Source organism: Paracoccidioides brasiliensis (genome assembly GCF_000150735.1).
Source record: "Paracoccidioides brasiliensis Pb18 unplaced genomic scaffold supercont2.5, whole genome shotgun sequence".
Taxonomy (NCBI): Eukaryota; Fungi; Ascomycota; class Eurotiomycetes; order Onygenales; family Ajellomycetaceae; genus Paracoccidioides; species Paracoccidioides brasiliensis.
In genome coordinates this window covers 773349-799971 of record NW_011371362.1, presented here as the reverse complement: position 1 = coordinate 799971, position 26623 = coordinate 773349, and the positions used below count along the sequence as shown (strand labels likewise).

Sequence of the window (26623 nt, the reverse complement as noted above, 5' to 3'; positions counted from 1 at the left end):
TTTCTGGAATCAGATCAATGCAAACAAAATGGGGCCAATTAGAGCCCCGTGAACGCCTATTGAACTCCTTCATCTGGTGTAAAACAAATCCTGAAAAGAAAGTTACGACAAACATATCTACGAACAGCCAGACAAAGCTATGTACCGGCAGAACAAGAAAAGAAAAGAAAAATCTAGAAAGAAATCGACTCCTATATACTGTACACGGTAGCCAGCTAGCCAGATCTCGAAAATATCCAAAACGAACCACACAGAAAGTCTTCCGCGCTCAACCCCATTCAAACTCCCGCACCATTATAACACCAAAGTATACCACGCGGCCTGCACAAGCAGTACCACCGTTGCCAAAACCACGCCGCTGTACATGGAATCATACAATGCGTCTGCGACAGATTCATTACTGCTAATTGCCACAGCAGTTCTTGATACAGCTCCCGCAGTTGCGCCAGAGGTGGTTGCTGTGATCGCTGTAACTACTACGGTTGTCGTCTGCGTTTGTAAGCTTGAATGGGAGGATTGGGTGGAAACCGAGGGAGAGGAGGAGAGAGACGAGTTCGAGGGAGAGGCAGAGACGGTCGACGCAGAGGAAGACGTAGACAGGGCAGTTTTGATAAAATTTGAAGCGGAAAGGGGAAACAAGGATTGCAAAAGCGCACCTCTTGTTGTGGTCGCGCTGCTGCTGGTGGGTGTGGACGTGGAGTTTGTGGTAAGAACAGAAACAAAGATAGAAGCAGAGGTAGAGGTAGAAGGGTCTCCCGTGGCAGGCGGTACTGAGTTTGATTTTGATTCCGAGGTCGGAGAATCCTGACTCTGCCCATAGTTGCTATCTCGAACCAACAGCGCGATCCCCGCCCGGGCCGGTTTCAAGTTATTCGCGCTCTCGAAAGCCTTGACATCAAACGGACCGGCATCGCCGTTTGATTCCGCCTTCAACTGCGCCGGCTGCTGGCCCTGATGTTGATACAGAAGGAATGAAAACTGGCGTGGCCCAGCATCAGGAGACGGCGCCTCGTATGGGATGATAGGTACCTCCTGAGTCTCTAGCTTAGTCTTGTCGCCAGTGGCCCGGAAGCCGGATTGGAGAAATTGCACCTTCCGGGCATTGTTGTCGGTCGTGTCAAGCATTAATATGGTGTATGAGATTGCACGGTTGACGCCGGAGCTGTCGCCTAGAGCAAAGGTTGGTGGATTGCGGGCATCTATGCAGATGTCAGTGAAATGGCAATTGCATTATGACAAGAAGCTGAGGCAGAAAGCTAACCTTCTAGATTGACTGTTTCGCCATTTGTGATGCCCTCAGATGCATCGCCTCCGAAACTTACTTGGAGGCCCTGTGTGCCGGAGGAGGAGAATCCTGCGGCTAGGTCTGCTGGGATGGGAAACTGCTGGGATGTGCCGAGGGTGAAGAGGAATGCCGTGAAGAATAGGTAAGATTTCATGACGGGCTGATGGTTAGGTATATGGATATCATATATATGTCTATATGTATGTATGTATTTAAGCGTGAACGGGTGAATTAATTATTTACAGAAATTCGGTTGAATCTTAGCGTCATTCCCTTCCAGAGGGTATATGCAGAAAACAAAAGGAAATCCAATGCAAACAAATAAGAATGAGATAATTGAAGAATCGGACGTAAAATGGCTGCAACCTTGGAAAACTCAAGTCAACCTTATGGAAACCAGTTATGGACAACACTGGTTCTTATATAGCATTGCTCAGTTTCCAGTTGAGATCCCGAACGGAAATCCTGCAAATGAAGACCTGGTTCCCACCCATTCTTGACACAGGTGAAGCAAGACTCTAAGCTATACTGGGATAGTAATGAAGACAAATACAGTGCCTCCTCATCTCTGGATACTCGATTTTGACGCTGAGATTCTTGACGTTTCAGGGATGTCACAGACCGACAAGAAAACGGTTCCCGAGTTGCTGGATCGATCATAGGTGGAGCGCATGTAACGCCAGTTGACCCAGCGGAGCTCGTCACTTGTTGCTGTTCCCCACGGTGGCTCCGTCGGTGGTGCGGCGTGGAAGAGGCTCGGCATGCGGGTTCATTGGCACAAGAGTCTTGAGATGTTTGAGATTCAAGGACCCAGGTTTGAGGCCAGCCAGTCATGTGACCTTTATCCACCAACGTTAAAAGGTTTTGTCTGGTCGAATCAAAGAACAACCGAGTCCACGCAGATTTGGATTCGGGGATGTTATTTTCCAATGACGATATTGTGACTAGATACTCCCGAGGTGGGAAATTCCTCGCTTTCAAGGGAGCCCAATTTTTTTTTTCAGACTGGCTGTTTTGTTTCCCGTGATTCCGGCCCCTTGTTCCATCCAATATCCATGCCTTCGACCAGAGACCTCTCTCTCTTCTTTGGCTGTCGAGGCTATGGTTGATTTGAAACCCTCAAGGCAGAGACGAGAAATCAGAATGCTTTGCCGGACAACATCCATGAGATTCTTCATTGGAAAGCAGACGTTTAAAGACTGAACATACCAGACTGCTACGATTCTCGGCAGCGGGTGATCGCACAATCAGTTACTGTACGGGTATAACGAAGTCCCCTTGTGGCTACATTACTACAGCAATGGGTGAGCTGCCGGCGAATGAGGATATGCGTTGTTAGCTGCCCGCCCCATGTCAACAAATAGCTCGTACTCTTGCTTTCAGTTTTTATCTTACTTACTTTTATGCCTTGATGCCACACTCAATGGCAACCGTCCATTATGTGATGCTATACGCAAACTGGTTTAGATACACAATGCTGAGGGCAACTGAATTATCTGAAGCACCTCTTCGATGAATTCAAGAAGAAAAGTCTTTGATCATATTCAAGATCCATTTATGTTATCCTCCTCCGGCTATCCCCACACAAGTCTTTGAAGTTCTAATGTAAATACAGGTAGAGTGATTCCTCCTGAAGCACTCTCTAGATATACTCCGTGTTGATGAGCTGGACATGACTGCTTCCTGGTAACATTTAGAGTCCATTCTATAAATTTCGGACATGTAAATGCTCTACTCACACTGCATCCTCAGAACGTCTAATAACAGCTGCATAAGTCCACAGAACTATTCTTTGCATATGTGAGTATGAAGATACCAATCATATCCCTCCTAAAAACTGTTGACCCTTGATGTGTCTTTTACTTCCCAAGGTTCCCAAGGGCCCCCTTTAGCCGTTTGGTGGTAACAACCTTGATGCCTCCAACCAGTTGTAAGTAATCGGTTGCCATCCCCGTTCGACGGACGTCATCCCGTCTCCGTAGTCTGTGTGCTCCCATACAACGAACTTGGGCCTGAACGCAAGGATATCATAACATCCCCTTCATGTGTGACGACATCGTAGTCACGGTGGAAATCTATCGTGTTGCTTGATCATGAACCACGATTTCAAGCAGCCAACATCATGAGGGCAACAGAACACGACCACACGATGACGGAGGCAGCTCACATTTTAAGCATCTTGTACACAAATACTGGATATGCACAGTACATGTAACCGTCTCGGTGCTCGACGGAACGGATGAAGCGGTCATTCACGATTCATTGGCCCGCAAATTAAAATTGCGGGCACTAGTTAAATAAGACAATACTACATATTTCCAAACATGCTCTCCGGCATTTTATCTGTTTTATTCTGTTTTTGATGACGGAGATCCCCAATGACTGACTAACTATGCACACGATCTAGTTAGTTAGTTAACTAGCGGTTAACAGGTATCATGATGTGACATGTCGACTTCTTTTCATACCGTATTTATGCTCCAGGATGTATTCTCCATTCACTAGTAAATGGACTGCAGGGTTCCGCCCCATAGATTCTCACGAATCATCTGTCCCCTTCAAATTCCACAGAGATCCATGAGCATCGCTACTCCTGCCCCACCCCGCCGCTGATGTCATCGTATGATTGTAACGTTGACGCAAGAAGATGAGGATTGGGAGCAAGGCGCTTCTCATGCCAGAAATAAGAAGTAGCAAGTTTAGAGGGAAGATCGAAAGAATCAGTGAGAGGAATTATAAAAGGGATGTTTCGTATCCCGTTGCCAGATATCCCCTCCATGAGTATATTTGATAACTACTGATTAATATTCTGAGTTTAGTCCCGAGGGATAGTTATGCAAGCAGAGGGAGGGAAAACATCAACTCACAAAAGACCTCACCCTGTGTATTCCAGTGCCGATTCCACATAACTCTACGGAATCTAAATCAAAGGTCGCGGAAGGTACAGGACACATTACATCCCGCCCAGCATGGACGGCAGCGTTCTCATCATCGGCGCTGGCATATTTGGCGTCAGTACGGCATATCATCTATCTAAATCGCATCCAGACCCGTCGAGAATCACAATAATTGATGTCGCCCCGTACCCTCCAGCAAGAGCGGCCTCAACAGACACCAGCAAGATAGTTGCAGTAGATTACGCCCATCCGTTCTATATGGAATTGGCGTACGAAGCAAGGGACGCCTGGGAGAGTTGGCCCATGTTTAAAGAGACAGGTCTCTACAATCGCTCTGGCTGGTTAGTGTTTGACCAAAAGTACAAGGACATGTCAACCCGTATTCGGGACTCTCTCCGTGCTAGTAGCAGGGAGGATATCACGGTGGATTTCTCATGGGAAGATATAGAAAATAAGTGGCCCGCTGAGCTGAGTGTGGTTAAAGGCCAGGGTCTCGAGCCCGCGTACTCCAGCCCTGCTCCTGCCTGGGTGGATGCATCGAGACCATTGAAACTCATGCTCGATGAAGCCGTCAAGTTGGGAGTCAAGTACGAGATGGGAGATGTTCGTCGACTTGTTCCGGGGAAAGATGGAATTGAATGCCTTTTTACGAAGAACGGGAGAGTTTATAGGGCCAAGAGAATATTGCTAGCCACTGGGGCCTGGACGAGCCAGTTGATGTCGCCGCTTGAGGATGAATTGGGTTTTTCCGAGGCAGAGAGGGTTGAGTCACAAATAAAAGCAGAGGGTATCCCGATTGCCTATTTTAAACTATCAGAGGATGAGGTGAAGAAGTATAACCGGCTCCCTATTGTCGTGTATGGCACTGAAGGTATTCTGAAATCAACCCTGCCTCCCCCTTGAGACTGCGCTGGTTACAACCCATTAACATGGTATAGGTCAATTGCTTCCGCCCACGAAGTCGAGAACAGTGAAGTTTGACACTTCTGCTTTCTCGAATGCCGTGGTCACAGAGACAGGGCATACGATCTCTGCTCCCCATAGCCAGGATCTGTCCTTTGTTCCTAAAGATGTCAAAGAAAAAGCCCTGAAGCAGATCAGAATGAAATTGCCTCAGATGCTTGAAAATGGGAGACAAGCTACCTGGAAGGTGTGCTGGGATTCTGTGCGGCCTGACAAGGACCAATTGATTGCACGACACCCTCACCCTAAGCTACCGAACCTCTATCTAGCTGTTGGGGGCTCATTTCACAGCTGGAAATTCCTCCCCATCATTGGGAAGTACGTTGTCAACATGTTGGATGGGGTTAGCAACGGGGAAGAGCGGGACCAACGCTGGGGATGGAGAACGTATGCTTAACCGCTGGGGTCCCAGCGGCGGCCGGGATGAAGAGAAAACAGAGTATACAATCTGCTAGACTTGTAGACTTGCATTGTTACCTCCGCTTGCTGCCTCGCGTGACCTTTATGAACCAAACATGACAACGACATGACCAGGCGAGGGTTAGTTAGTTAACACTGCTCACCGATCTATCACATTGAAACTTAGTTAAATATTTATTAAACCTAGTTAAATATTTATTAAACCTAGTTAAATATTTATTCCATGGACTCTCCAACAAGCTTTTCAAAGCGATTCATATAATAGAATGTATTCTGAACCAGAAAGGGGGCTAGTCATGTGACCCAGGCTTCCCCAGGACAGCTTCGGCCCGTCTCCGGATTCTCAAAATCTTCCCAAACTCCACTTGATCAACACTAATAGAACATCTCCACTCTCGATTCGTTTTGTAGTAGAACTCATAGCCGGCCAAGCAAGTTAGCAGCTCCAGATAGCTCCACTTCCCCAGGTATCATAAGATGCCACCCCTAGAATCCGCTCAACGCGAAGAATCTATCCAGTTAGCCGATAACAGCCTAGGGAATGGCCTTTGTTCCTCCGTACCTGCAGCGGCAACAGCATTTAACATCCCTAGCAGCAATCTCTGAGATCAAATACTGGTTCAACAACCAAGCCTGCCAATCATGTCTTTCGGCAAAGATTAAGCCCTGGACAGGAAGAATTCCTAGTTTAATGGGTGTTGAATGGATGTTGAATGGATGTTGAATGAAGATTCCAGAGCTCATTCTCCTTCACACACATACCTTGGAGAAATCGCCTCCTGAACCATGAAGATGAATAAGAATATAGTAATTGACTGGACTTAAAGAGACCTTCTTGCCTGAAACTCGATTCACTATGACTTTTGGTCATTCAAATAAAGATGCATGTGATCTTTCTATCAGCACATTTCCTATATGCTGCAATTATTCAATTTATCTGTGTTTTCACCCATGAAGGTCTCCTATTAGACTTCTAGTGAGAAAACTAAGGTATCTAGGTGATTCAGCTTCAGTGAAAGAACGAAGTTTTTTTCAGACCCATTCAGAGGTACATTCAAAGACTCTAAATCAAATGAAAATAAGGAAGAAATAAAGTTGATGTCTTGAACTCTTACGGCATTAGAATTCTCACAGGTTTTAATTCAACAGCTCTGAACCTCTACATATACGAATTTCATCGAACTCAGTATGGCAGACGCTATACTTACTATCTCTCAAAACCCTCAGCGTATATAAAAGGCGCTGAAGCTTGATGAAATATTGGCCCGAAGCTTGAAGACCTTCTTTCCAAAGGTTAGAAAGGCAATCGGAGGCTTAAACGCTCAGCAGGCAGCTGGCTGCTGCTTTTGGAGGCTAGAAACCAGGCTAGAGAGCCTGAAATTCAGGCCAAAAAGGCTGCAGCAGCGGTATTACAGGCAGGCCTACAAGCATGTATAGAAGAATGGCAGGCTTATGAGAATTCGTGGAATATTAGAGCATTTGACTTTGAGCGTGGTGGATTATACACAAGTGGGCGGATTCTACGGTTAACTAACTAACCAACTAACTAGTTGCTGGAGTAGACACTGCCAAGTTCCTAGCAACTAAGACCCTTCGGCCAAAGGAGTTTACCTAGGCAAATGCCATGTTCTCCAGCCCGATGGTGGAGATGGCAACCCTCCGCTCCCACCAATACGGTCCCTCTCAAGATGCCGAGGATATCAGGATTTGGCGGGGAGGTCAATGGGGGAGAACAGCCGGGACATAGCTAAGTAACTTTGGGGTCTGGGGGGAGGGGGGAGGGGGGAGTGGGGAGGAGGGAGGGGAAGGGTTCATATCAACTTCAATTATTTTCTTTCCTACATCGTCTATTGTTCCTCGCTTTCTCTTTAGGTGTAAACAGTCCTGAAATCGATTTTACGAAAGCCGTTTGGGTGGGAACTTCATTGCACGAGAGTTGCTTTCCGCTGTGTCGATTTAGGGTTTGAACAAAGAGAGACGATTATACGATCCAAACAAGATGGCTCTGGGTAGGTAATCCATTTCCTCTACTTTACAAGTTTCCACATGATTGATCCATTGCTTCGAATAGCTGCTGCTGCTGCCATGGTCACCGGAGTCGGTGCTCTGGGTGCTTATCTGGATGCCAAATACCACCTCAGAAGGGACATCGAAACTGTCCTTAGGTATAACCGCAGCGACCGCATTGTCGCCCGAGCTAGTAAGTTTTCTCCCGTGTATAGTGTCAATTTCGCGTAACTATTTGACCTGACAATTGCGCTTCAATCATCATATAGAGGCAGATGGCAAGTTAAACGTGTGGTACCTCTTTGAGAACATGGTCGAAAAGTACCCGGACGCCACTTGTATCTGGTCGAGGGATGGTATTTATACCTTCCAGCAAGCCCATGATATAGCCTGCCAGTATGGAAATTATTTTCTTTCCATTGGCGTGAAACGTGGCCAGCTGGTAGCATTCTACCTGCAGAATTCGCCAGAATTTGTTATGGCATGGCTTGGACTCTGGTCGATCGGCTGCGGCCCCGCAATGATCAACTATAACCTCGCAGGGAAAGGGCTTATTCACTGCCTCAATCTCAGTGGAGCGGAGTTCATCCTCGTGGATACCGACCCGGAATGCACGGCCCGGATTAACGATCAGATGGACGAGATTGAGAACGAAGCTAAGATGCAGCCCATTTTCTTGGATGATTCTCTCAAAGCTCACATTTCTTCGCTCGCGACAAGTATAACAGACAAAAATCTTGCTCGTAACATGGATGGCGGGTTCCCCGCTATGCTTCTCTATACTTCAGGCACAACAGGACTGCCAAAGGGGTGCGCATTTACCATGGATCGGATGCACACCGTAGTATTTCAAAAGCATCTGTGTGATAAGGGGGGGTATGACGGTGACAGGTGGTATATTTGCATGCCAATGTATCACGGAACAGCATCAGTTTGCGTTATGGCCTGCATACTCAGGGGCGTCGGTCTTGCATCAGCCAAGAAGTTCAGTGTGAGCAATTTCTGGAAAGATGTTCACGATTCCGAGTCCACATACTTTGTTTATGTTGGGGAGACAGCTAGATATCTGCTCGCTGCCCCACCTTCACCTCTGGATCGTGGTCATAAAGTCCGCTGCATGTACGGAAACGGCTTAAGACCGGATGTTTGGGAGAAATTCCGGGAGCGATTTGGTATCCCAAATATTGCAGAGTTCTTCAGTAGCACGGAAGGGCTATTGGCCCTCATCAACTATGACAGTGGTCCATATCAATCCAGCTGCGTCGGACACCATGGCGCCATCTTCCGCTACCTCATGCATAACGTCTATATCCCCGTCGCCCTCGACCCTGAAACCGGAGACATATATCGTGACCCAAAGACGGGCTTCGCAGTCCGTAATCCGTATAGCGAGGGAGGTGAAATTCTCGTAACAATACCTAATGAACTTGCCTTTCAGGGTTACTGGAAGAATCCCAACGCCACCGCGAAAAAGTTCGTCCGCGACGTTTTCAAAAAGGGAGATTTGTATTACCGAACCGGGGACGCTCTCCGCCGCACAGATGACGGCCATTGGCATTTCCTTGACCGACTCGGAGACACATTCCGCTGGAAATCCGAGAACGTGTCCACGGCAGAAGTAGCCGTCGTTCTAGGTGAATATCCCGGTGTCCTCGAAGCTAACGTATACGGCGTAAGCGTACCCTCCCATGAAGGTCGTGCTGGCTGTGCGGCTCTGCTCATTGATCCAAACCACCAGACCAGGTTTGACTTTGCTGGCTTTGCTCGTCATGCCCGCGAAAGACTACCCAAGTATGCTGTTCCGGTGTTTATACGACTAGTTCAAGCTTCGGACCATATTCACAACCATAAGCAAAATAAAGTGCAGCTGAGAGATGAAGGCATTGATCCAGATAAGGTCGGAACGAAGGCTGCGAATGGGAGGAATGATCAATTCTTGTGGTTACTTCCTCAGAGTGATCTGTATGTGGAATTCGGGCGGAGGGAATGGGACAACTTGGTGAGCGGGCAGGTAAAGCTATAAAGTGCTACGGAACAAGAGTAGTTAATTGTGCAGTCTGTCTTTCGTTGTTAACAAGTTTATTTTATTTTATTTTTTCTTTTCATGAATTTGATGGGTTTTTTCTTTTTCTTTTTCAATTAGGTTTAATCTTGTTCGCCCTTCCAACCCATTTTCATGTATGCTCTGGCAAAGGCTGCTGCATTTAGATTAGTTCCTTGCTGAAGGGTGATAGGCATTTAGATAACTTACAAAAGTTTACTTTCCTATCTTAAATCCGCCCCAGAAATCAACATCAGGACCACGAGACAGGCGTTGTCTAGATAGGTTTTATTTAGATATATATATATCTCAGACTCTCAACTTTAAAGTAGCTGGGCTTTCAATAATCCCGGACCTACACCGCCCATATGAGTCTCTAGTACGTTGGATTCGAAAAGAGACCTATACGAAGCCCGAAAACATAATAACATGGGATAGAGGGCTGTTTGGGGGCTCTAACTAGTAACCACTATCAAAGAATTTGATAATTAGGGGATTTACCATGGAAAATTCTCTAGATACCTGAAATCAAGTCGGAAATCATCCGCTCGGTTTCCGATGGTTCAAATTTTTAGCCGGCGACCACCAACCAGCCTTGAAATATAAAGACCACACGGAAAACCTTGATAAAAATTAAGGAACGAAAAACAAATTCCTTCCGAGTACAAGGTGCATTGGAGCGAGGTAATTCGTGTGATGACGCAGATGCCAGCGACAAACTCCCTTCAAGCTCAATGTTGCTCTCTTCATTGATATCAATGCAGCAGTAGAGGCATCAGACTCTCAACATCTAGAGAATGGTACCTGGAACCATATAAATAACCAAAGATAGACAAACATAGCTTGGGGACATGGTTACACACCATATCAACTCTAGATATCCAAGATACCATGATAAGCTCAAGTGGGTTGACTTCGCACACGTATCCGACAACTTTGACTATCGGAAGAAGAAAAAAATCAGGGACTTGCTCTCAGTGGTTGCCCAATACCAGGTTGCCATTTGCTTTCCGAGAACGATAATTTGGTGGGCCAGAGGAAATGTATTAAAGCACCTCCGCAAAATTCGCAAGTTTTCGAGGCGAAGCGACAGGCGCGTCCCTTAACCCTTGAGCGATTGCAAAATGTACAGAGTTCCAAAGGTTGTTTTCCAATTGCAATTCTATCCAAACTTACAAAGGCTTTATCGACATGGCTAATTCAAGAATTCACTGCATCTAAAAGGGGTAGTTCATCGCGACAATAGGGGGAAATGCAAACCCGGAAACGTAATCACATCAAGTAAAACACTTTACCAGATTGCATCTAATAAAATGGACCAGGTTCGGAAGATTCAGCAGTGTAACAAGAATGCTTCTCGCTCTCGATCCGAAACCATTGCCTTTCAATCACAGACTTCCGCCTTACCAGGCACCAAATAAATCGATTCCTCCCAAGAAACTGTTGCGGCCCTTCTCGCTGATGGGAACCTGCCATGGGCTCAGGACTTTATCCCTGGTCTGTCGTTGGTATGTCAAGGTCTGGGACGCTCGCACGCGTTCTTTCGTGGCAACATCCACCAAAGCCTTCCACTCAGGTGAAAGTTTGCTCCAGTACACCGTTCGCAAGAGAGGTAAAAAGGTCAGATCATAGACACCACAATCCGAAATAGCTTGTGGCAATGGTCGAGCGTTGGATGTTTCATAAGATCCACCACAATCGGGATTAAACAGTCGTACCCCTCTTTCCTTATGTTCCTTCCAGAGCCTTTTCTCAGAGAGGGAAATTGGTGCATCGTGCTCTACGCATCTTGCAAGGCCCGAAACAAATCTCTTTCTGGACAAAAAGCCTGGTCTGGATGCATTTTCCATAAGCTGAATGTCCTCAACACCTTGTAGGCGAATATCAAAATGGAAAAAGAACGCATTCGAGTCGTTTCGGACATCAAAGAAGACCTTGGGCACATCTGGGGATTCTAAGATAGTTCTAAGCGACTTGCCATTTGTTGCGGCTGTTGTGAAAGCTTCGCGGCCAAGAACATGGATGTCAATGAGGTACAAATGGTTTTTTGGATGGTTGAACAGTTGAAGGATAGAAATGCTACCTTCACGAGAAGGGCTGATGCCTCCGAGATCGATGTACAGTGACGGTGGACTTGTAGGGAGAGAATCGATTGTATCAATAAGTTTGATCAAGGAAGAAGAGTTATCAATAATACTAGATGTGGTAGCCATGGTCATGGTTTCGTGTGTATGAACTGTGAGGAGTAATTCTTCATGATCCACTAAGGGCTTAGAGGAGTAATTCTTCTTGATCCTCTAAGGGCTTAGAGGAGCAAGGCGCCCTCATGTTTATATATTCCGGTGGGCCGGTGGAGCAGACGTCTTGTAATAAAGATTATACCTAATCGGCATATTGCTGGCTCCCATGTCCCTATCCTTTCCATCCAAGTTTCCACCAATGTTATATCATAGTTGGATAAGCCTTTTGGCCGTCAGAGAGCCCAGTTTCCGAAAAGAATTTCACGTTCAAAATTGTACGGTACATGGGTCGCCTTCAGGCTACCCATGATTAATAAGAGTGCCTTCGACACTCGAGCAGCCGACCGTGGATGGCACAGGATGGCAGCAGTCTGTCCAAGAAAATATTTCTAATATCGCTCTGTATCACATTCTCTCTTCCTTCCTCAAAGGGTTCGTGTGGCGTCAGGTTTTCTGTACCTTTACCCACTTTTTCCGTTGGTTTTCATATTTTCACAAGCAAGCTTCCAAAAGGGGTTGCTGCTCACGAAGACTCTGGCCATCGAAGACGTTGCATGGCGGACTCCACCGTAAGGCAACAGCACGGCATCTAACAGGGGCTAAAGTGCAAGGTCGAATAAACAACTGGTGCTAAATTCAGATCAATGTGATCATATAACAAATGATGGTCAGTTGCGTGGGGATAGAGATTGAACTTTTCAAGTCGATTTCCGACATTGGATGACTAATCGCGGCTGATCCAGTCCCCAACATTCTACATTTTACCAACCTTCATCCATCATATCCAGCCTGAATAGATATGATCGAGAGAACTGAAACAAAAAAAGCCAACTTCTCTTGCATGCTCTATATCTTATCTTAATCAAGGATTTCTGCTTCCTGTTGCACAGTACATGGATACGAGCGTGCGAAACTTCTGATTGCACAATCCGATGCTCAAATTCATCGATAGACAAGCTTCACGAATCACAGTACGTGGGTATGTACGTACGAAAATTATGGTCACTTCGTGTGGCTATAGGCCAATCCGGTTCTTACAATCCGATGCTCAAAGTCATCGACATACAAGATCTGCCAAAATCAGTGTGACCCATGGAGCACTGGCCCAGCTGCGATTACCTCAGTGTGGTTAAATTGGTCGGTGCATTTGGTGCACTCTTTTCTTCAAGCAAATATATCCTGAAGGTCTGGCTTGTATCCTCCGATATGTCTAATATGAGCGCTGCTTTTCATTTATTCTTTGTTGCTCGATGTTCTGGCTAGATCTGAATTCGCGGCTTGGGTATCTATCCAAGCCCCTTTAGAGTTGAAGCTCTGCTTTATCTCTATATCTGCATCGCTTGTCTATTAATTTTTTTTTTGGCCCCACTGTATGCGCAACGCTCTCAAGAACCACTGATCAACGTACTTGGATACATTGATCAACTCATTGGCTCGCGCAATGGAGGAAATGTCTTCGCGGGGGCCACCCTACCCTATGGCATGGTGAAAGCCGTTGCTGATGTCGATGGCCAGAACAAGCGGGATTCTCCACCGATGGCAGCAATGCCACGGGCTTCTCTCACATGCGCGATTTAGGCACGGGTGGCAATCCCTCCCTAAAGCACTTTCCTCTGTTCCCACAATATTGCCCCGATTTTGAACAGTGGCAAATTTTCAAAAGCCGTGCGGGCGATGCCGTATATCCTTGACTCGGTGGAAACCAGTCCAGGATATTTTGCCTTGTCTCTCTCATCAATGGAATTCATGCGGAAATGACGGTGACTGACTGCGCATACGACGCTCTATCATTTTCACCTTTCCCCGGGCTGCCTCTGCGACAAGTGAGGAGTCCAAAAGCCAATGTGGTGCTCCTCGATTTGACAGACCTCAACGATAGTCGACAGAATCCATCTATCAAAGTCGGAGAGGATGGGAGAATTACGGGAAATGGCACCTTCATTCCTAGCTTTGGGGGCGGCTCCTACGTTTCTCACTTTTGTGTAGATTTTGCCTGATTGTCAATTCATGACACGGGGATATTTGTCAACTCCAGAGCAGTGACAGAGCCAAAGGAGCTATTTGTGACTCGTGAAATCAACTTATTTTATATACAGGCAGGTGCTTTTGTGAAATTTTAACCCTCGGAGGAAACAGATAAGCTTAGCGCCATGGTTAGGGTTAGCTTTCTCAGTGCAGAGCAGGCGTGCGCAAATGCTGAAAATGAGATCCCAGGACCCGCGTGGGACTTTGTGCTTGTTAAACACAACGCTGAGGATGCGTGGGGGGAAGAAATCAGCAGTATAACGGTACGGTTCGGTGGCGTGAACAAAGATTTGCTCACAACATTCTGGAGTGTCATATACCGCACTCCGATACGGCTGTTGGGAGGATGCCGACTGTTTAATGATTGGATGTGGGGGATGAACGGGGAAAGGCATGACTTGATGTCCATTTAGGCTAGTAGGGACGTCATGTTTTGTTCCAGTTCGATTTTGAGCCAGGCGCTGCACAGCACCCGTATCGTCGAGGGTGGTTGGTTTGGATGAGCAAACCCGATCGTATACTGCAGTTTATACCCACTATCATTTATATTGTTGTATGTTACAGACCTTTCGTACTTAGAAAGTGATTATGACATCAATAGCTATTGTCAAGATGATGTAAAACCTAGACATGATTACGTTCGTGGGGTCTCCAAGATCAAGCAGCTACGCCAGGAGGGGTCAGAGGTAGAACGACGAAGTCATTTCTTTGTATGCTGTACTGTACATACACTGGGATATGAACTCAATTCTTCTTCCAGTTGAGATAGAACAGATGGTTGACAGTAGGAGATAAATGGCAAATGAAATAGACATTCTTTATCCAACTTGAAGTGTTTTACTACTTGTTGCATTATCCTCATCACTGGTGCCCGAAGGTCAAATCTCTGCCATAAAGAAACAAATATATATATGAGACCGAAAACAAATGATATTAAATTCTCGAACATATGGGGTTTTCTACTTATTGAACATATAATACAATACACACACAAACAAGCTGAAAATATGTCAGTCTCGGCTATTTCTACGATCTTCCCCGACTTTCTTTAATATGTAAGAGGTGAGAAAAAAAATCTCTTCCTCTCCTCCCCCTCAACCCCCCAAGCGGATCATAGACATGATGCCTTCGACAAATTTTCACCGCTCTCCCCTTTCACGTATACTGACTGGTACACATCTATTTCCTGGAAAGATCAAGGAGGCCCTGGAGGTTGACGCTCTTGGGGCGCTCGATAGGGAGACCCAGAGCACGGCTCCAGATGAGCTGGGCGAGTGGGCCAATGGCACGGCTGACTCCGAAGGTAACGGTGTAGTAGAGAGGTTTCCTGAAACCGTAGTGGTAGAAGAGAACTCCCGATGCAGCGTCCACGTTGGGATGGGGATTCTTGGTCTTTTTGTGGAGAGTTTGGAGTTAGTTTTGATGTGTCTGGATATATCATTGAGTTGTAGGATGGAGTATTTACCTTTCCGTGTTCAGCAAGCACGCCAGGGGCGATTTCGGAGTTCTTCTTGACCAGCTGGAAAACCGGGTTGGCTTGGATTTCAGGTCTCCGGCTAGCGAAGTCCATCAGAGCCTCGAAGCGAGGATCAGGCTTGCGTAGGACACCATGTCCGTAGCCAGGGACGACCTGGCCGGACTTGAGGGTGGACCAGAGGTAGTTCTTGACGTCGGCGTCGGTGAACTTGTTTCCGATCGTGGACTGCATCTTCAAAATCCAGCGGAGAACTTCCTGAGCAGCAAGGCCATGGAGAGGGCCAGCAAGGCCGAGGAGACCAGCGCTGTAGCTGAGGTAGGGGTCGCTCAAAGCACTTCCGACAAGGTGAGTGGCATGGGCGGACACGTTTCCTCCCTCGTGATCACCATGGAGGGCGAGATAGAGTCTGAGAAGGTCGTGGAAGCTCTCGTTGACCTTGCTACCCTTTCCGAGGAGCTCTGCAAAGTTGTATGCCCAATCCTGAGTTGGGTCGAGTTCCTGGGTGCCTACTTTCTCGATCTCGTCGGGGCGGAATACCAACGCTGCGATGCGGGGGATCTTGGCGAGGAGGGAGATGCTGTCGTCAAAAGTAGGCTCCCAATAGCTGGCCTTGCTGAGGCCATCTGCATAGGCCTTAGCGAACTTGGATTCAGTGTTCAAGGCAGCAACGGCTACGGACAATTGGGTCATTGGATGCATATCCTTGGGGAACGACTTGAAAAGGTCCAGGATGTGTCTGGGGAGGTGGGATTTCTGGGCCAATTCCGAGGAGAGAGCCCGGACCTGTGGGGTGGTGGGAACTTGGCCGGTGAGCAAGAACCAGAACATGGCTTCGGGGAGCATTTCTGTTCCAGAGGTGCCCTTTGGAAGCTCCTTCTGGCAATCCTTGATGGTCTTGCCGTGGAAACGGATACCCTCGTTGGCATCCAGGACAGAGCCCTCCCAGACCATAGACTTGAGGCCTCTCATTCCTCCAATGGTGCTGGCAACGGTCACTTCACCAATGACGTCTTCACCACGCTTCTTGACCTCCTGGAAGAGCTCTTTCTTGGCTGGTATGGCCTTCTCGAAAACTGTCTTCAGGTCAGATTCCGCAGTCGAGTAGAACCGGGAAGAGGAGAAAGACCAAGCGGCAGACTGGTAGAAGTTAGTAAAACGAATGGATAGAAATACTACAATTTGCACTTCCAATACACGGTCCAACATACCTGAGATGCCTTCAGCGCCTGTCTTGTAGCTCTGCTTGCCAATGCCATTGTTGCTGGTGGACTCCAAGTGATAGATCAACGAGGGAGGTATACGGTGTGAAGTGCAGGTGAGGCGGAGATGGGAGCTGAGAGGAAGAAAAGAGTGTCGGAGAGTTCTTAGTTGAAAATAATTGTTTACTAGCACACCATGGGTGCAAGATGTTTTCCGCCTAGTCTAGAAGAAAGAAAAAAAATTACATGTTGCGGCTGTCTGGTCTTGGTCGGACGAAAGGGCGTTGCGGCGGTCAGATTAGTTTTGCCGAGGGAATTTGCGCCGAACTGGTAAGTTAAGCCCTCCCACGCGGACTGATATCAACAACAATCTATGACTTCAACACTCAACTAATAATACACTGCTCGATCCTCCTTGCTGCGGCAGATTTACAACAATAGTGTGGGGATGTGTGGTATGGGAGAATCTGCGTTTTGGCACCTTCAAATTAAATCATCGTGTTGCCCCTCTCTTTTGCTGTTTTGCCGGATATTTATTCCGCCGTATTCAGCGGCGGTAGGTTCCGTACGTTACTATCCAACCTCTGATTTTTAACCGAACCATCACCATTCTTCCCCCAGAAGGTTTGCTCTGTGTGTAGATCCAAGCGGATTGTTATCTAATCTCATTTGACGTGTTGTGAGGATTGGACTCCTTTCAAAACTCAATTCTGTCTGCATTCAATCATCAGCAAAAAGACGTCATGACTCTTGCTGACTCTCGCAGAATATAGGATCTCTCTCACGGGCTCTCCACTCCTCGATTTCCCACACTACTGAAATCTGGTAGAACAGGACAAGGCAGTATTACACACCGACAATGATTCGCAACCCTGCTCGCTGGTTGCCTCGACAGCTTCCCCCGCTCTCCCGCCCTTCCATTCTCCCTAACCACGCTGTCAGAACTTTCGCCTGCAGCTGTTCACGAATGGGGTCACCACTCCCTCCAGTCACCCCACCAGTGTCTACAGCTCACGCCTCCGATTTATTCCAGCTTCTCTCGTCTGCTGAGAAGGCCGGGTCTGCTGAAGATGCACTCTTTAATGAACAGGTAAAAGCAGTGACAGAATGGTGGAACACCCCCCGCTACGAAGGTATCAGGCGACCATATTCTGCAGAGGCTGTTGTTAGCAAGCGTGGATCGTTGCAGCAGACGTATCCAAGCTCTATTATGGCCAGGAAACTATTTAACTTGTTGAATGAGCGGGCAAAGACTGGGAAACCAGTACATACCCGTGCGTAGCACTTCCAAGTTCTTGTAAGGCGTTGTAGCAGCACTAACAGACCTACAGTTGGTGCAATTGATCCCGTCCAAATGACACAACAGGCTCCTAATCAAGAAGTGCTTTATATTTCTGGATGGGCCTGTTCATCGCTACTGACGACGACTAACGAAGTATCCCCTGACTTTGGTGACTATCCCTACAACACGGTACCAAACCAGGTCCAGAGACTTTTTAAGGCCCAGCAAATGCACGACCGCAAACAATGGGACTCGAGAAGGAAGCTATCTCCAGAGGAACGCAAAAATACACCTTACACTGATTTCATGCGACCAATAGTGGCAGATGGTGATACCGGGTATGTTTCGGACCAGTCAGAGGAAGTTAGTTAATATTCTAACATTAATATAGTCACGGAGGCTTGACAGCAGTCCTGAAACTAGCAAAACTCTTTGCTGAAAATGGAGCTGCTGCCGTCCACTTCGAGGACCAGCTGCATGGGGGGAAGAAATGTGGTCATCTTGCCGGCAAAGTACTCGTTCCAATTGGGGAACACATCAACAGGCTTGTGGCCGCAAGATTCCAGTGGGATCTTATGGGAACCGAAACACTTCTCATTGCGAGAACGGACTCCGAGAGCGGAAAGCTTCTAAGCAGCACTATCGATGTCCGGGACCACGAGTTCATCCTGGGTGTTACTGAAAACTCCGATCCGCTTGCAGAGACACTGCAGAAATTGGAGTCTGAGGGAGCGTCGGGGCCTGAGATCGACAAATTTGAATCTCAGTGGATAAAGAATCATAAGCTTGTTACTTTCGATGAAGGTAAAACAAATATATCTACATCTATACAATTTTCCCTCCATCGTTCATGTTGCGGATCTAACATCGTTTCAGCGGTTGAGCAACATCTTAAATCCGAAGGAGCCACCCAGTCATCCATCGACGCTTACAAGAAGCAAGTCAGCGAAAATCGGGACTTGTCACTCAATGAACGACGATCACTTGCAGGCAAATACACCAAATCCCCCGTGTTCTGGTCCTGGGACATCCCCCGCACCCGGGAGGGTTTCTATCATTACCGAGCCGGCATTGCAGCGGCAACCAAGCGCGCGATCAATTTTGCACCCTACGCCGATTTACTCTGGGTTGAAACCGGTGACCCGAGTGTGGAGACGGCCGCATCGTTTGCAGGAGATATCCGAGTGAAATACCCGGGTAAGAAGCTGGTTTATAACCTCAGTCCCTCATTCAACTGGATGGGTCACGGCTTCTCCGAAGCCAGCCTCAAATCGTTTATCTGGGATATCGCTAAGCATGGGTGAGTTTTATCGTTTTTCTGTCCGAACGAAATGAAATAAATAAATAGAAAAAGAAAAAGAAATAAAAAAAAAGAGCTCAGGAGAAGATTAACACTCCGTTCCCCATAGGTTCGTCCTCCAACTTATCTCGCTTGCCGGCCTCCACTCCAACGCCACTATGACAACCGAGCTCTCGCGTGGATTCAAAGACGATGGCATGCTTTCTTACGTCAACCTTATCCAAAGACGGGAGAAGGAAATCGGCGTTGATGTCCTTACGCATCAGAAGTGGAGTGGAGCCTCGTATATGGACGGCATTGTCGGCTCGATTCTCAGCGGCAGCTCTTCTAACAAGAGTATGGGTGAAGGAAATACTGAATCTTGTATGATTATTTGATCCCTCCATGATTGAATAGGACTAACTGTCTTAGCAACTTCTGGAGTCATCCACTAACGATCTGACTTTTAACAGCTTTCTAATCCGACTAAACCCAATGCATTATTTGCCTTGGAACCTCATTGTAACCATCCAATTTTTTTTCCTTTTTTTTTTTTGTTCCGACAAAAATATTGACATGACCTGGTCGTGATCGAAAGAGAGGCTACGGTTGGCAATAGTTCACATACGGGTTGCTCTTGAGAGCACAGTTTGTGGTGCAGGGTTCATGTCTGGCGGGTTGGATCCTCTGCATTTTGCAAAGAGAGCGGGCGGGGTGTAGATAACTATCTATAAAAGCTGTCTGTTGGATGGGTGCCTGGAAATGATGTGATGTATATATATGTATATACGGATGATACTACAGAACAGCAACAGGTTAATTGGATATTAACTACATAAATATGACTTGCCATAACTTGTTCATTGCACCGATCTTTAAAATGTAGAGAATAGGCCATTCATTCAATTTCAATCCATTCCTGTGTCAAGAAATCACGGCGTCATGAATTTTCTCTCCCAACTTAGGTAGGGTCCAATAGTTAACTACACACAACTATGCTAACTAATCAATATTCCTCCGTGAGTCTCATCCGCAGCTGACTAAGCCCAAAATTGTGTCCGCCACGACTTCAAAAAAATATAACCGTCTCAGCTCTGGCTTTTCCTATCTTTAGCCAGGTTTAACTACGCCTTGCTCAGGCTTCACTTATTTTTTTTTTTTTCTTATTTTTCTTCATGCCCTTTTTCTTTATTTTTTCTGTTCATAGTGCCTTCTATAGACTCCTGATGTTGAAGGTCCCTACAAAATAGACATCTGGGATCTTCTCTCCTGTGTTTTTTTCAAGTCTCGTCTTAGTTTATTGATCACACCAAAATCTCCACTCTGTCTATTTGCAACTTCTTTCTGTTCGGCATTGTCTTTGACACTTTACCTTCATTCTTAAATTATGCCACACCATATTTTGCCATCAGAATCGCCCAAGATGTCGTCCACACCCGTCATGATTCCAAAGACGCCGTCGTCAGTTCCCCCGACAGAGGAAGAAGTTGCATCGCTTATAAACACCATATTCAACTCGGAAAGGTCACAAGAGTCCCTGGACGCTTCGTACGCCCTGACCAACCTCCTAATCCAGTCTGTCGGGTTTCGCGGACTACACGGATATAATCTGTTGAAGGATATCAAGAAAGGGGCTGGGGATAAGAAAAGCGGAGCAAAACGAGAAAGTGCAATGTTGATTCTGGGCGCTCTCTTCGAAAGATTCCCCCCAGAACAGCCACTCAGTGAAGTTGTATTCTTGATCGAGGATGGAGGACTGCTTTCTCTTGCCTTGGATGCCTTGGCTGATAAGGGTGCTGTGGTGCGGGAGTCCGCCAAGTATGCAGTGGATGCGCTGTTTTCTTGCCTGAAGGTCGAGTCGTTAGTCACTGCCCTTGTCCCAGCACTCTCAGCATATCTCAGGAAATCTAGTGGGAAATGGCAAGGTGCCGTGGAAGCCTATCGACTGCTGGAGAAGGTAGCTGAGAAGACTCAGGCGGGCTCGGATACGAAGGAGGAAAGTTTGCAGAAGGACCTACTCCGGGATTCCTTGGGCAGATGCTTGAAAGAACTTATCCCTATTGTCGAGTCCGGTATGCATGATCTGAAAAGCGAGGTCTCGAAACAAGCAGTTAAAACCATGACTGCCTTGACTACCGTACTTTACAATGACGATGTTGCTCCTAGAATTTCGTTGCTGATTAAAGCCATGGAAAACCCTGATGCACAAACGTTACAAAAGGCCATTCTGGCACTATCTCAGACCACATTCGTCGCGATTGTTACATCTCCTGTGCTTGCTCTCCTTACTCCTCTTCTGGAACGATCCCTAAACACGCCCACTACCCCTCAGGAGGTTCTTCGCCAGACCGTTGTTGTCGTGGAGAATCTCACAAAGCTTGTGCACGACCCTAATGAAGCGAGAACATTCCTGCCGAAATTAAAGCCAGGTGTGCAAAGTGTAAAGGACAGGGCGTCTTTGCCAGAAGTTCGAGAGCTAGCAACGAGGGCTTTGGATGTCATTCACAAGGCTATGGGCGATGACAGTAGTAATTTGGCCAACGGTGTTGTGGCGCAAGTATCAACAGATGAAATCTTGAAAGTTCTGGAGAATCAAGTGAATATCCACGGGGGGCTCGTGAATAAACAAGATGAACCATTCTGGGCGCTCGCGAAGACATATATTTCCGAAATGGTTCGCGATGATGTCAATTCGAGACTTCTTGACCGCATTCCACTCTGTGTTAGGTCATATCTCAGCCAACTGGTGAACGAGGGACAAGAGGATGCCATCGCCGCAGCAGTTCACGCTCACTTCGTGGAAGAGGACAAACGGAAATACGGAGTAAATGTTCAAGAAGACTCAGGTGAGGTTGAAATTGTCAATGCTGATTTCTCCCTCGCCTATGGAGGCATGCTTCTTCTGTCCCATACAAACCTGAGGCTCCTTAAGGGGCACCGATACGGACTCTGCGGACGTAACGGAGCGGGAAAATCCACACTCATGCGCAGTATTGCGGAGGGCAAACTCGAGGGATTTCCTCCCAAGGATGTTTTGAAGACATGTTTCGTGGAGCATAACCAAGGTGAAGATGCGGATCTGAGCATCCTGGAATTTGTCTCCAAAGACCCGGAATTAGCTGCAACGGGCAAAGAACGAATCTCTGAAGTTTTGAACGAAGTTGGTTTCACAGCTGGTCCTGGCGGGCGACAGGAACAAAAAGTTGGGTCACTTTCCGGTGGATGGAAAATGAAGCTGGCTCTGGCGCGAGCTATGCTTATGAGAGCTGACGTTCTCCTTCTCGACGAACCGACAAATCACTTGGATGTAGCGAATGTGAAATGGCTACAGGACTATCTGAAGCAGCACACAGAAGTCACTAGTTTGATCGTCAGTCATGATTCTGGATTTTTAGACGAAGTCTGCACCGATATCTACCACTATGAAGGGAAAAAGCTGGTCTGCTACAAGGGTAACCTTGCTGCGTTTGTCAAGGTCAAGCCGGAAGCGAGCAGCTACTACACCCTTAGCTCAAGTAATGTTCAGTTCAAGTTCCCTCCTCCGGGTATCTTGACCGGTGTGAAGTCGCAGACCCGTGCCATCCTTCGCATGACCAACGTTACTTACACGTATCCCGGCAATTCCAAGCCCTCTCTGGTCGATGCGAACTGTTCCCTAACGCTTTCATCTCGCACAGCTATCATTGGTGGCAACGGCGCTGGTAAATCAACTTTCATCAAGCTCTTGACCGGAGAGCTCATTCCTCAATACGGCAAGGTTGAAAAGCACCCCAATCTTCGAATAGGGTATATCAAACAGCATGCCTTGGAGCACGTGGAAATGCACATGGAGAAAACTCCCAACCAGTATCTGCAGTGGAGATATCAGAATGGCGACGATCGAGAGGAGTTGATGAAGCAGACCAGAGTTCTGACTGAGGAAGATCGAGCGCAAATGGAGAAACCCATTGACATCGGCGATGGAAGGGGCCCACGTCGGATCGAAGCCTTGATTGGTCGACAGAAATATAAGAAGACATTCCAATATGAAGTGTAAGTATCCCCTAATCACTCCACCTCTTTTTGTTATTTGTCTGTTCTAACATAGGTATTAGTAAATGGATAGGGATGATTCCCAAATACAACACATTTATCTCCCGCGAAACACTGTTAAAGGAAGGCTTCCAAAAGCTCGTTCAAGAATACGATGACCACGAAGCCTCACGCGAAGGTCTTGGATACCGCGTGCTGGAACCAAAAGTGATCTCCAAACACTTTGAAGACGTCGGCCTCGACCCAGAAATTGCAAACCATAATCAAATCTCTGGCCTCTCAGGCGGTCAGAAGGTCAAAGTCGTCCTCGCCGGCGCCATGTGGAACAATCCACACCTGCTCGTCCTCGACGAACCAACTAACTTCCTTGACCGTGACTCGCTGGGCGGTCTCGCCGTTGCCATCCGCGACTACAAGGGTGGTGTAGTGATGATTTCCCACAACGAGGAGTTCGTCGGTGCCCTCTGCCCCGAGCAGTGGCACGTGGAGGACGGGCGGATGACGCACAAAGGTCATGTATCCCTTTCTCTCGACCGGTTCGAGGACAGCTCTCGTGCTCCAAGCACTGTCGCAAGCAGCGTTGTCTCGAGCGCGGTGGCCTCCGCTGCTAACTCCGGAGCTGAGGATGCAGGCGGAGAGTTGAAATTCAAGGCCAAGAAAAAGAAGAAGTTGACTCGTGCGCAGATGAAGGATCGTGAGGTGCGGAGACGTTTGAGGCATATTGAGTGGTATGTTGGCCCGTTTTTCTCTGTTTTGTTATCTTTTCCTTTCTGTCTCTTGGTGACTAGACTATCATCTAACTGTGTCATGATTTTCCAGGCTGAACTCCCCCAAGGGCACACCTCATCCGGTTGATACTGACGATGAAGAGTGAGCGGCTGATGATAATAGAGAGCGAACTAATGATAAAGCAAAAAGTTATTGATTTCTTTAGGCTTCTGGTTTGGTCTGGTTTTGGCTGGTTAGGATATCATGTCATTCATATATACATCTAATGGATTTCTTACATATATTTTTTCCTGGCCCACCCCATTTTAACTTCTCATATTCCCTCCTTTCTGTTTCCTGCCCAAAAGTGCTGGAGTTGCGATGATAATAACGATATATATATATATATATATATATATATCTTAGGATTTTTGTCTCTGGCGTAGAAATAAACGGACAGGACCGGCGTTTTGCTGCTCCCTTTCGATATTAGTTTACAGATGCATTTTACTACATGCTTATTCCAAGGCATGATAGCGAATACACTTCATATACCTCTCAATTATTGTTTTGATTATTTTTATTTTATAAGAGTGTTTAAATCACAGTCCCTATTCGTGACCCGTCCTTTTCATGTTGTGCTGGATTCGCAGATATGATCAATCAATTATGTATGTATGTATGCCCGCCATTCACTCAAATGTTTGTCACCTTCGATTGAAATGCGGCGAAACTTTTGCTGCCGAACCTTTCTCGGGACCAACTCATCTGGTAAAGAAAGGAAAGGGTGCGTGCGGCCTCAAACAAACATGCTTCTACAGTAAGTGCCTGCTGCATCTTTTGCTTAAAATGTGACGAAGCACGCACGCTGCCTTTTTGACTTTCAATAATATACGTGGCGGCCCATGACTTGGAAAGACTTTTTACTGCTCTTGCAGCAGCGCCCTCTTTACAGAGTATGTCCCTAATCTCTGCCCGGCCACCTAGCCAAAGGGTAATTAACATTTACCTTTTCAGATAGCTGCAGGGGGATTAATTGGGGTTAAATGCCTGGAGGATCATGTTTCCAAACGTCTTTTTAAGATCGCCAGCCAATCCAACGCTATTCTCCGGTGCTCAACTGACAGAGTTCCTGATCATTCTGAGACAAGCCCCCAGTATTCCTCTGCAAACTTGAATATTCTGGGGGAAGGTTTATGTTTTCTCGCTACAGAGCGTGGCAATGAGTTTCATGATGCTATCCTCGGCAGGATCCATTATAAGCCGAAGTAGTATGAGGATTTAAGGCTGGGAGTTCCACGGAGAGAGAGAGAGAGAGAGAGGAGATCTGGAGGAGCTTCCCTTCTTTGGCAGTGTCCGTGGAGATTGATTTTGTGTATCTTACAACCCATCTGGAGCAGGCTGCGAGCATCAAGATGAGGAATTCGCCCGTGCATTCGATTGTACAGGACCATGTAGTTACAGCTAGGATACGGTGTCGATCGCATGGCCGCAGAAGCACGTAGTTGCATCTCAACCCTGTATGGGTAGGAATGATTGATTGATGTGATGAACGAGCAAGTTGCGAATTCTTCAGGCGTGCGGTTTGACTGCAAAACGAGGTTGTCTGTCTACACCGGCTTTTCAAGATCGTGGGGTCAAGCTCGTGGATCGTTCGTCAGGTATACCCACCAGCAAGTGACTGACGACGGACGGCATGAGATGAAATTGTTCTTTCTCATATTATTACTCTCTCAGTAGCTATATCTAACAACAACGCTGCATCTTATGCATTGTTGTGTCTGTCCTCTCCTATCCGTAGCACTCTCTCTCTCTCTCTCTCTCTCTCTCTCTCTCTCTCTCTATTCTAGAAATCCGCTCAACCTTGAACCCCCAAGAGCGATACCATACCCCCAATCGAATGATTCATGCAGCTCTTGCGGAGATCGCACCAACAGCCTCCCGATCAACAGATGCACAAACCGACCGATAGGCGGGTTCGCTGCTATGCCGAAGCCAGCCGCGCCAGATCAGGGTGATGGACGGGGTGGGCAGCGGGCACCGGCCAGGATACGAGGCCGAGAGGTCGAGGACAGTGGGCAGAGAAGAGAGAAAGGGAAGGCAAAAGATGAAGAAGGTGTTGTTGGTTGGGTGGAATAAGGAGGCCGAAGAACTCCGCAGTGAGTCGACCCTGTGCAGGCGGGGCAGACAATTAATTGTTAGGAAGAGGTAAAAAATAAAATTAAATTAAATTAAATTAAATAAATTAAATTTATTAAGGTAAATAAATATATATATATTTAAAAATACAAATAATAATAATAATAATAATAAAAAGAATTTAATTTTAGTTCTAATTTTAATCTACAAAAATTATTGTTTTATTATTAATAACTGCGATCGAAGGGTGGAAGCGCACTACCATTCTTCTAATCACGAATGAGACAATTTCCAACCACGTTCACCTGCTTGCCCCACAGGGTTCATTCAACTTAAAAAGGGGCCCGAATATCAGGCACGTTCGCACACAGAGCACCAACAACTAGGCAGAATTCTAGAGAAACGGGTTATTCCAGGACCGGAGCAGGGGGTGCAAAGAGTATTTGTTCCCTCTGGGATGATGAGACAAGAGACGACCCGCGTCAGTGGCGTAATTAGCTTGTTCCATTTTTTAACTTAAGTTTGCTTGTTCCTCTATTCGCGCCACGCCCGAAAGGGCCCAGGGATAGAATTTTGCGCCTGTCCGTAACCGAGGTTGAAGATAGGGTTTTCTGATGAACTTCCAATGC

General features: G+C 46.9%; 11 protein-coding genes across 11 annotated transcripts; 7 read left to right on the top strand and 4 right to left on the bottom strand.

Annotated features, from left to right (window-relative positions):
- Positions 1 to 294: 294 nt before the first annotated feature.
- On the bottom strand, positions 295 to 1439 carry PADG_04717 (uncharacterized protein; the record flags this gene model as incomplete). The annotated part of the gene is made up of 2 exons (XM_010762041.1): positions 295 to 1199; positions 1262 to 1439. The coding sequence occupies 2 exons, from the start codon at positions 1437 to 1439 to the stop codon at positions 295 to 297; spliced, it is 1083 nt and encodes a 360-aa protein (XP_010760343.1).
- A 233-nt stretch (positions 1440 to 1672) lies between these two features.
- Positions 1673 to 2119, bottom strand: PADG_04716 (uncharacterized protein; the record flags this gene model as incomplete). Its single annotated transcript, XM_010761815.1, has 1 exon — positions 1673 to 2119. The coding sequence occupies one exon, from the start codon at positions 2117 to 2119 to the stop codon at positions 1673 to 1675; it is 447 nt and encodes a 148-aa protein (XP_010760117.1).
- A 2135-nt stretch (positions 2120 to 4254) lies between these two features.
- On the top strand, positions 4255 to 5542 carry PADG_04715 (uncharacterized protein; the record flags this gene model as incomplete). Its single annotated transcript, XM_010761814.1, has 2 exons — positions 4255 to 5053; positions 5121 to 5542. 2 exons carry the CDS (start codon positions 4255 to 4257, stop codon positions 5540 to 5542), a joined length of 1221 nt encoding a protein of 406 aa, XP_010760116.1.
- Positions 5543 to 7611: 2069 nt separating this feature from the next.
- On the top strand, positions 7612 to 9595 carry PADG_04714 (uncharacterized protein; the record flags this gene model as incomplete). The annotated part of the gene is made up of 2 exons (XM_010761813.1): positions 7612 to 7765; positions 7842 to 9595. The coding sequence occupies 2 exons, from the start codon at positions 7612 to 7614 to the stop codon at positions 9593 to 9595; spliced, it is 1908 nt and encodes a 635-aa protein (XP_010760115.1).
- A 1421-nt stretch (positions 9596 to 11016) lies between these two features.
- Positions 11017 to 11826, bottom strand: PADG_04712 (uncharacterized protein; the record flags this gene model as incomplete). The annotated part of the gene is made up of 1 exon (XM_010761812.1): positions 11017 to 11826. One exon carries the CDS (start codon positions 11824 to 11826, stop codon positions 11017 to 11019), a length of 810 nt encoding a protein of 269 aa, XP_010760114.1.
- A 1119-nt stretch (positions 11827 to 12945) lies between these two features.
- Positions 12946 to 13431, top strand: PADG_11813 (uncharacterized protein; the record flags this gene model as incomplete). Its single annotated transcript, XM_010762231.1, has 2 exons — positions 12946 to 13003; positions 13244 to 13431. The coding sequence occupies 2 exons, from the start codon at positions 12946 to 12948 to the stop codon at positions 13429 to 13431; spliced, it is 246 nt and encodes an 81-aa protein (XP_010760533.1).
- A 176-nt stretch (positions 13432 to 13607) lies between these two features.
- On the top strand, positions 13608 to 14291 carry PADG_04711 (uncharacterized protein; the record flags this gene model as incomplete). Its single annotated transcript, XM_010761811.1, has 2 exons — positions 13608 to 13833; positions 13990 to 14291. 2 exons carry the CDS (start codon positions 13608 to 13610, stop codon positions 14289 to 14291), a joined length of 528 nt encoding a protein of 175 aa, XP_010760113.1.
- A 766-nt stretch (positions 14292 to 15057) lies between these two features.
- Positions 15058 to 16611, bottom strand: PADG_04710 (2-methylcitrate synthase, mitochondrial; the record flags this gene model as incomplete). The annotated part of the gene is made up of 3 exons (XM_010762040.1): positions 15058 to 15270; positions 15344 to 16492; positions 16564 to 16611. 3 exons carry the CDS (start codon positions 16609 to 16611, stop codon positions 15058 to 15060), a joined length of 1410 nt encoding a protein of 469 aa, XP_010760342.1.
- An 802-nt stretch (positions 16612 to 17413) lies between these two features.
- On the top strand, positions 17414 to 19570 carry PADG_04709 (isocitrate lyase; the record flags this gene model as incomplete). Its single annotated transcript, XM_010761810.1, has 6 exons — positions 17414 to 17828; positions 17886 to 18174; positions 18228 to 18640; positions 18713 to 19136; positions 19246 to 19499; positions 19548 to 19570. The coding sequence occupies 6 exons, from the start codon at positions 17414 to 17416 to the stop codon at positions 19568 to 19570; spliced, it is 1818 nt and encodes a 605-aa protein (XP_010760112.1).
- Positions 19571 to 20538: 968 nt separating this feature from the next.
- On the top strand, positions 20539 to 24021 carry PADG_04708 (uncharacterized protein; the record flags this gene model as incomplete). The annotated part of the gene is made up of 3 exons (XM_010762039.1): positions 20539 to 23147; positions 23210 to 23875; positions 23967 to 24021. The coding sequence occupies 3 exons, from the start codon at positions 20539 to 20541 to the stop codon at positions 24019 to 24021; spliced, it is 3330 nt and encodes a 1109-aa protein (XP_010760341.1).
- A 1382-nt stretch (positions 24022 to 25403) lies between these two features.
- Positions 25404 to 25994, top strand: PADG_04707 (uncharacterized protein; the record flags this gene model as incomplete). Its single annotated transcript, XM_010761809.1, has 2 exons — positions 25404 to 25564; positions 25706 to 25994. 2 exons carry the CDS (start codon positions 25404 to 25406, stop codon positions 25992 to 25994), a joined length of 450 nt encoding a protein of 149 aa, XP_010760111.1.
- Between the last annotated feature and the right edge of the window lie 629 nt (positions 25995 to 26623).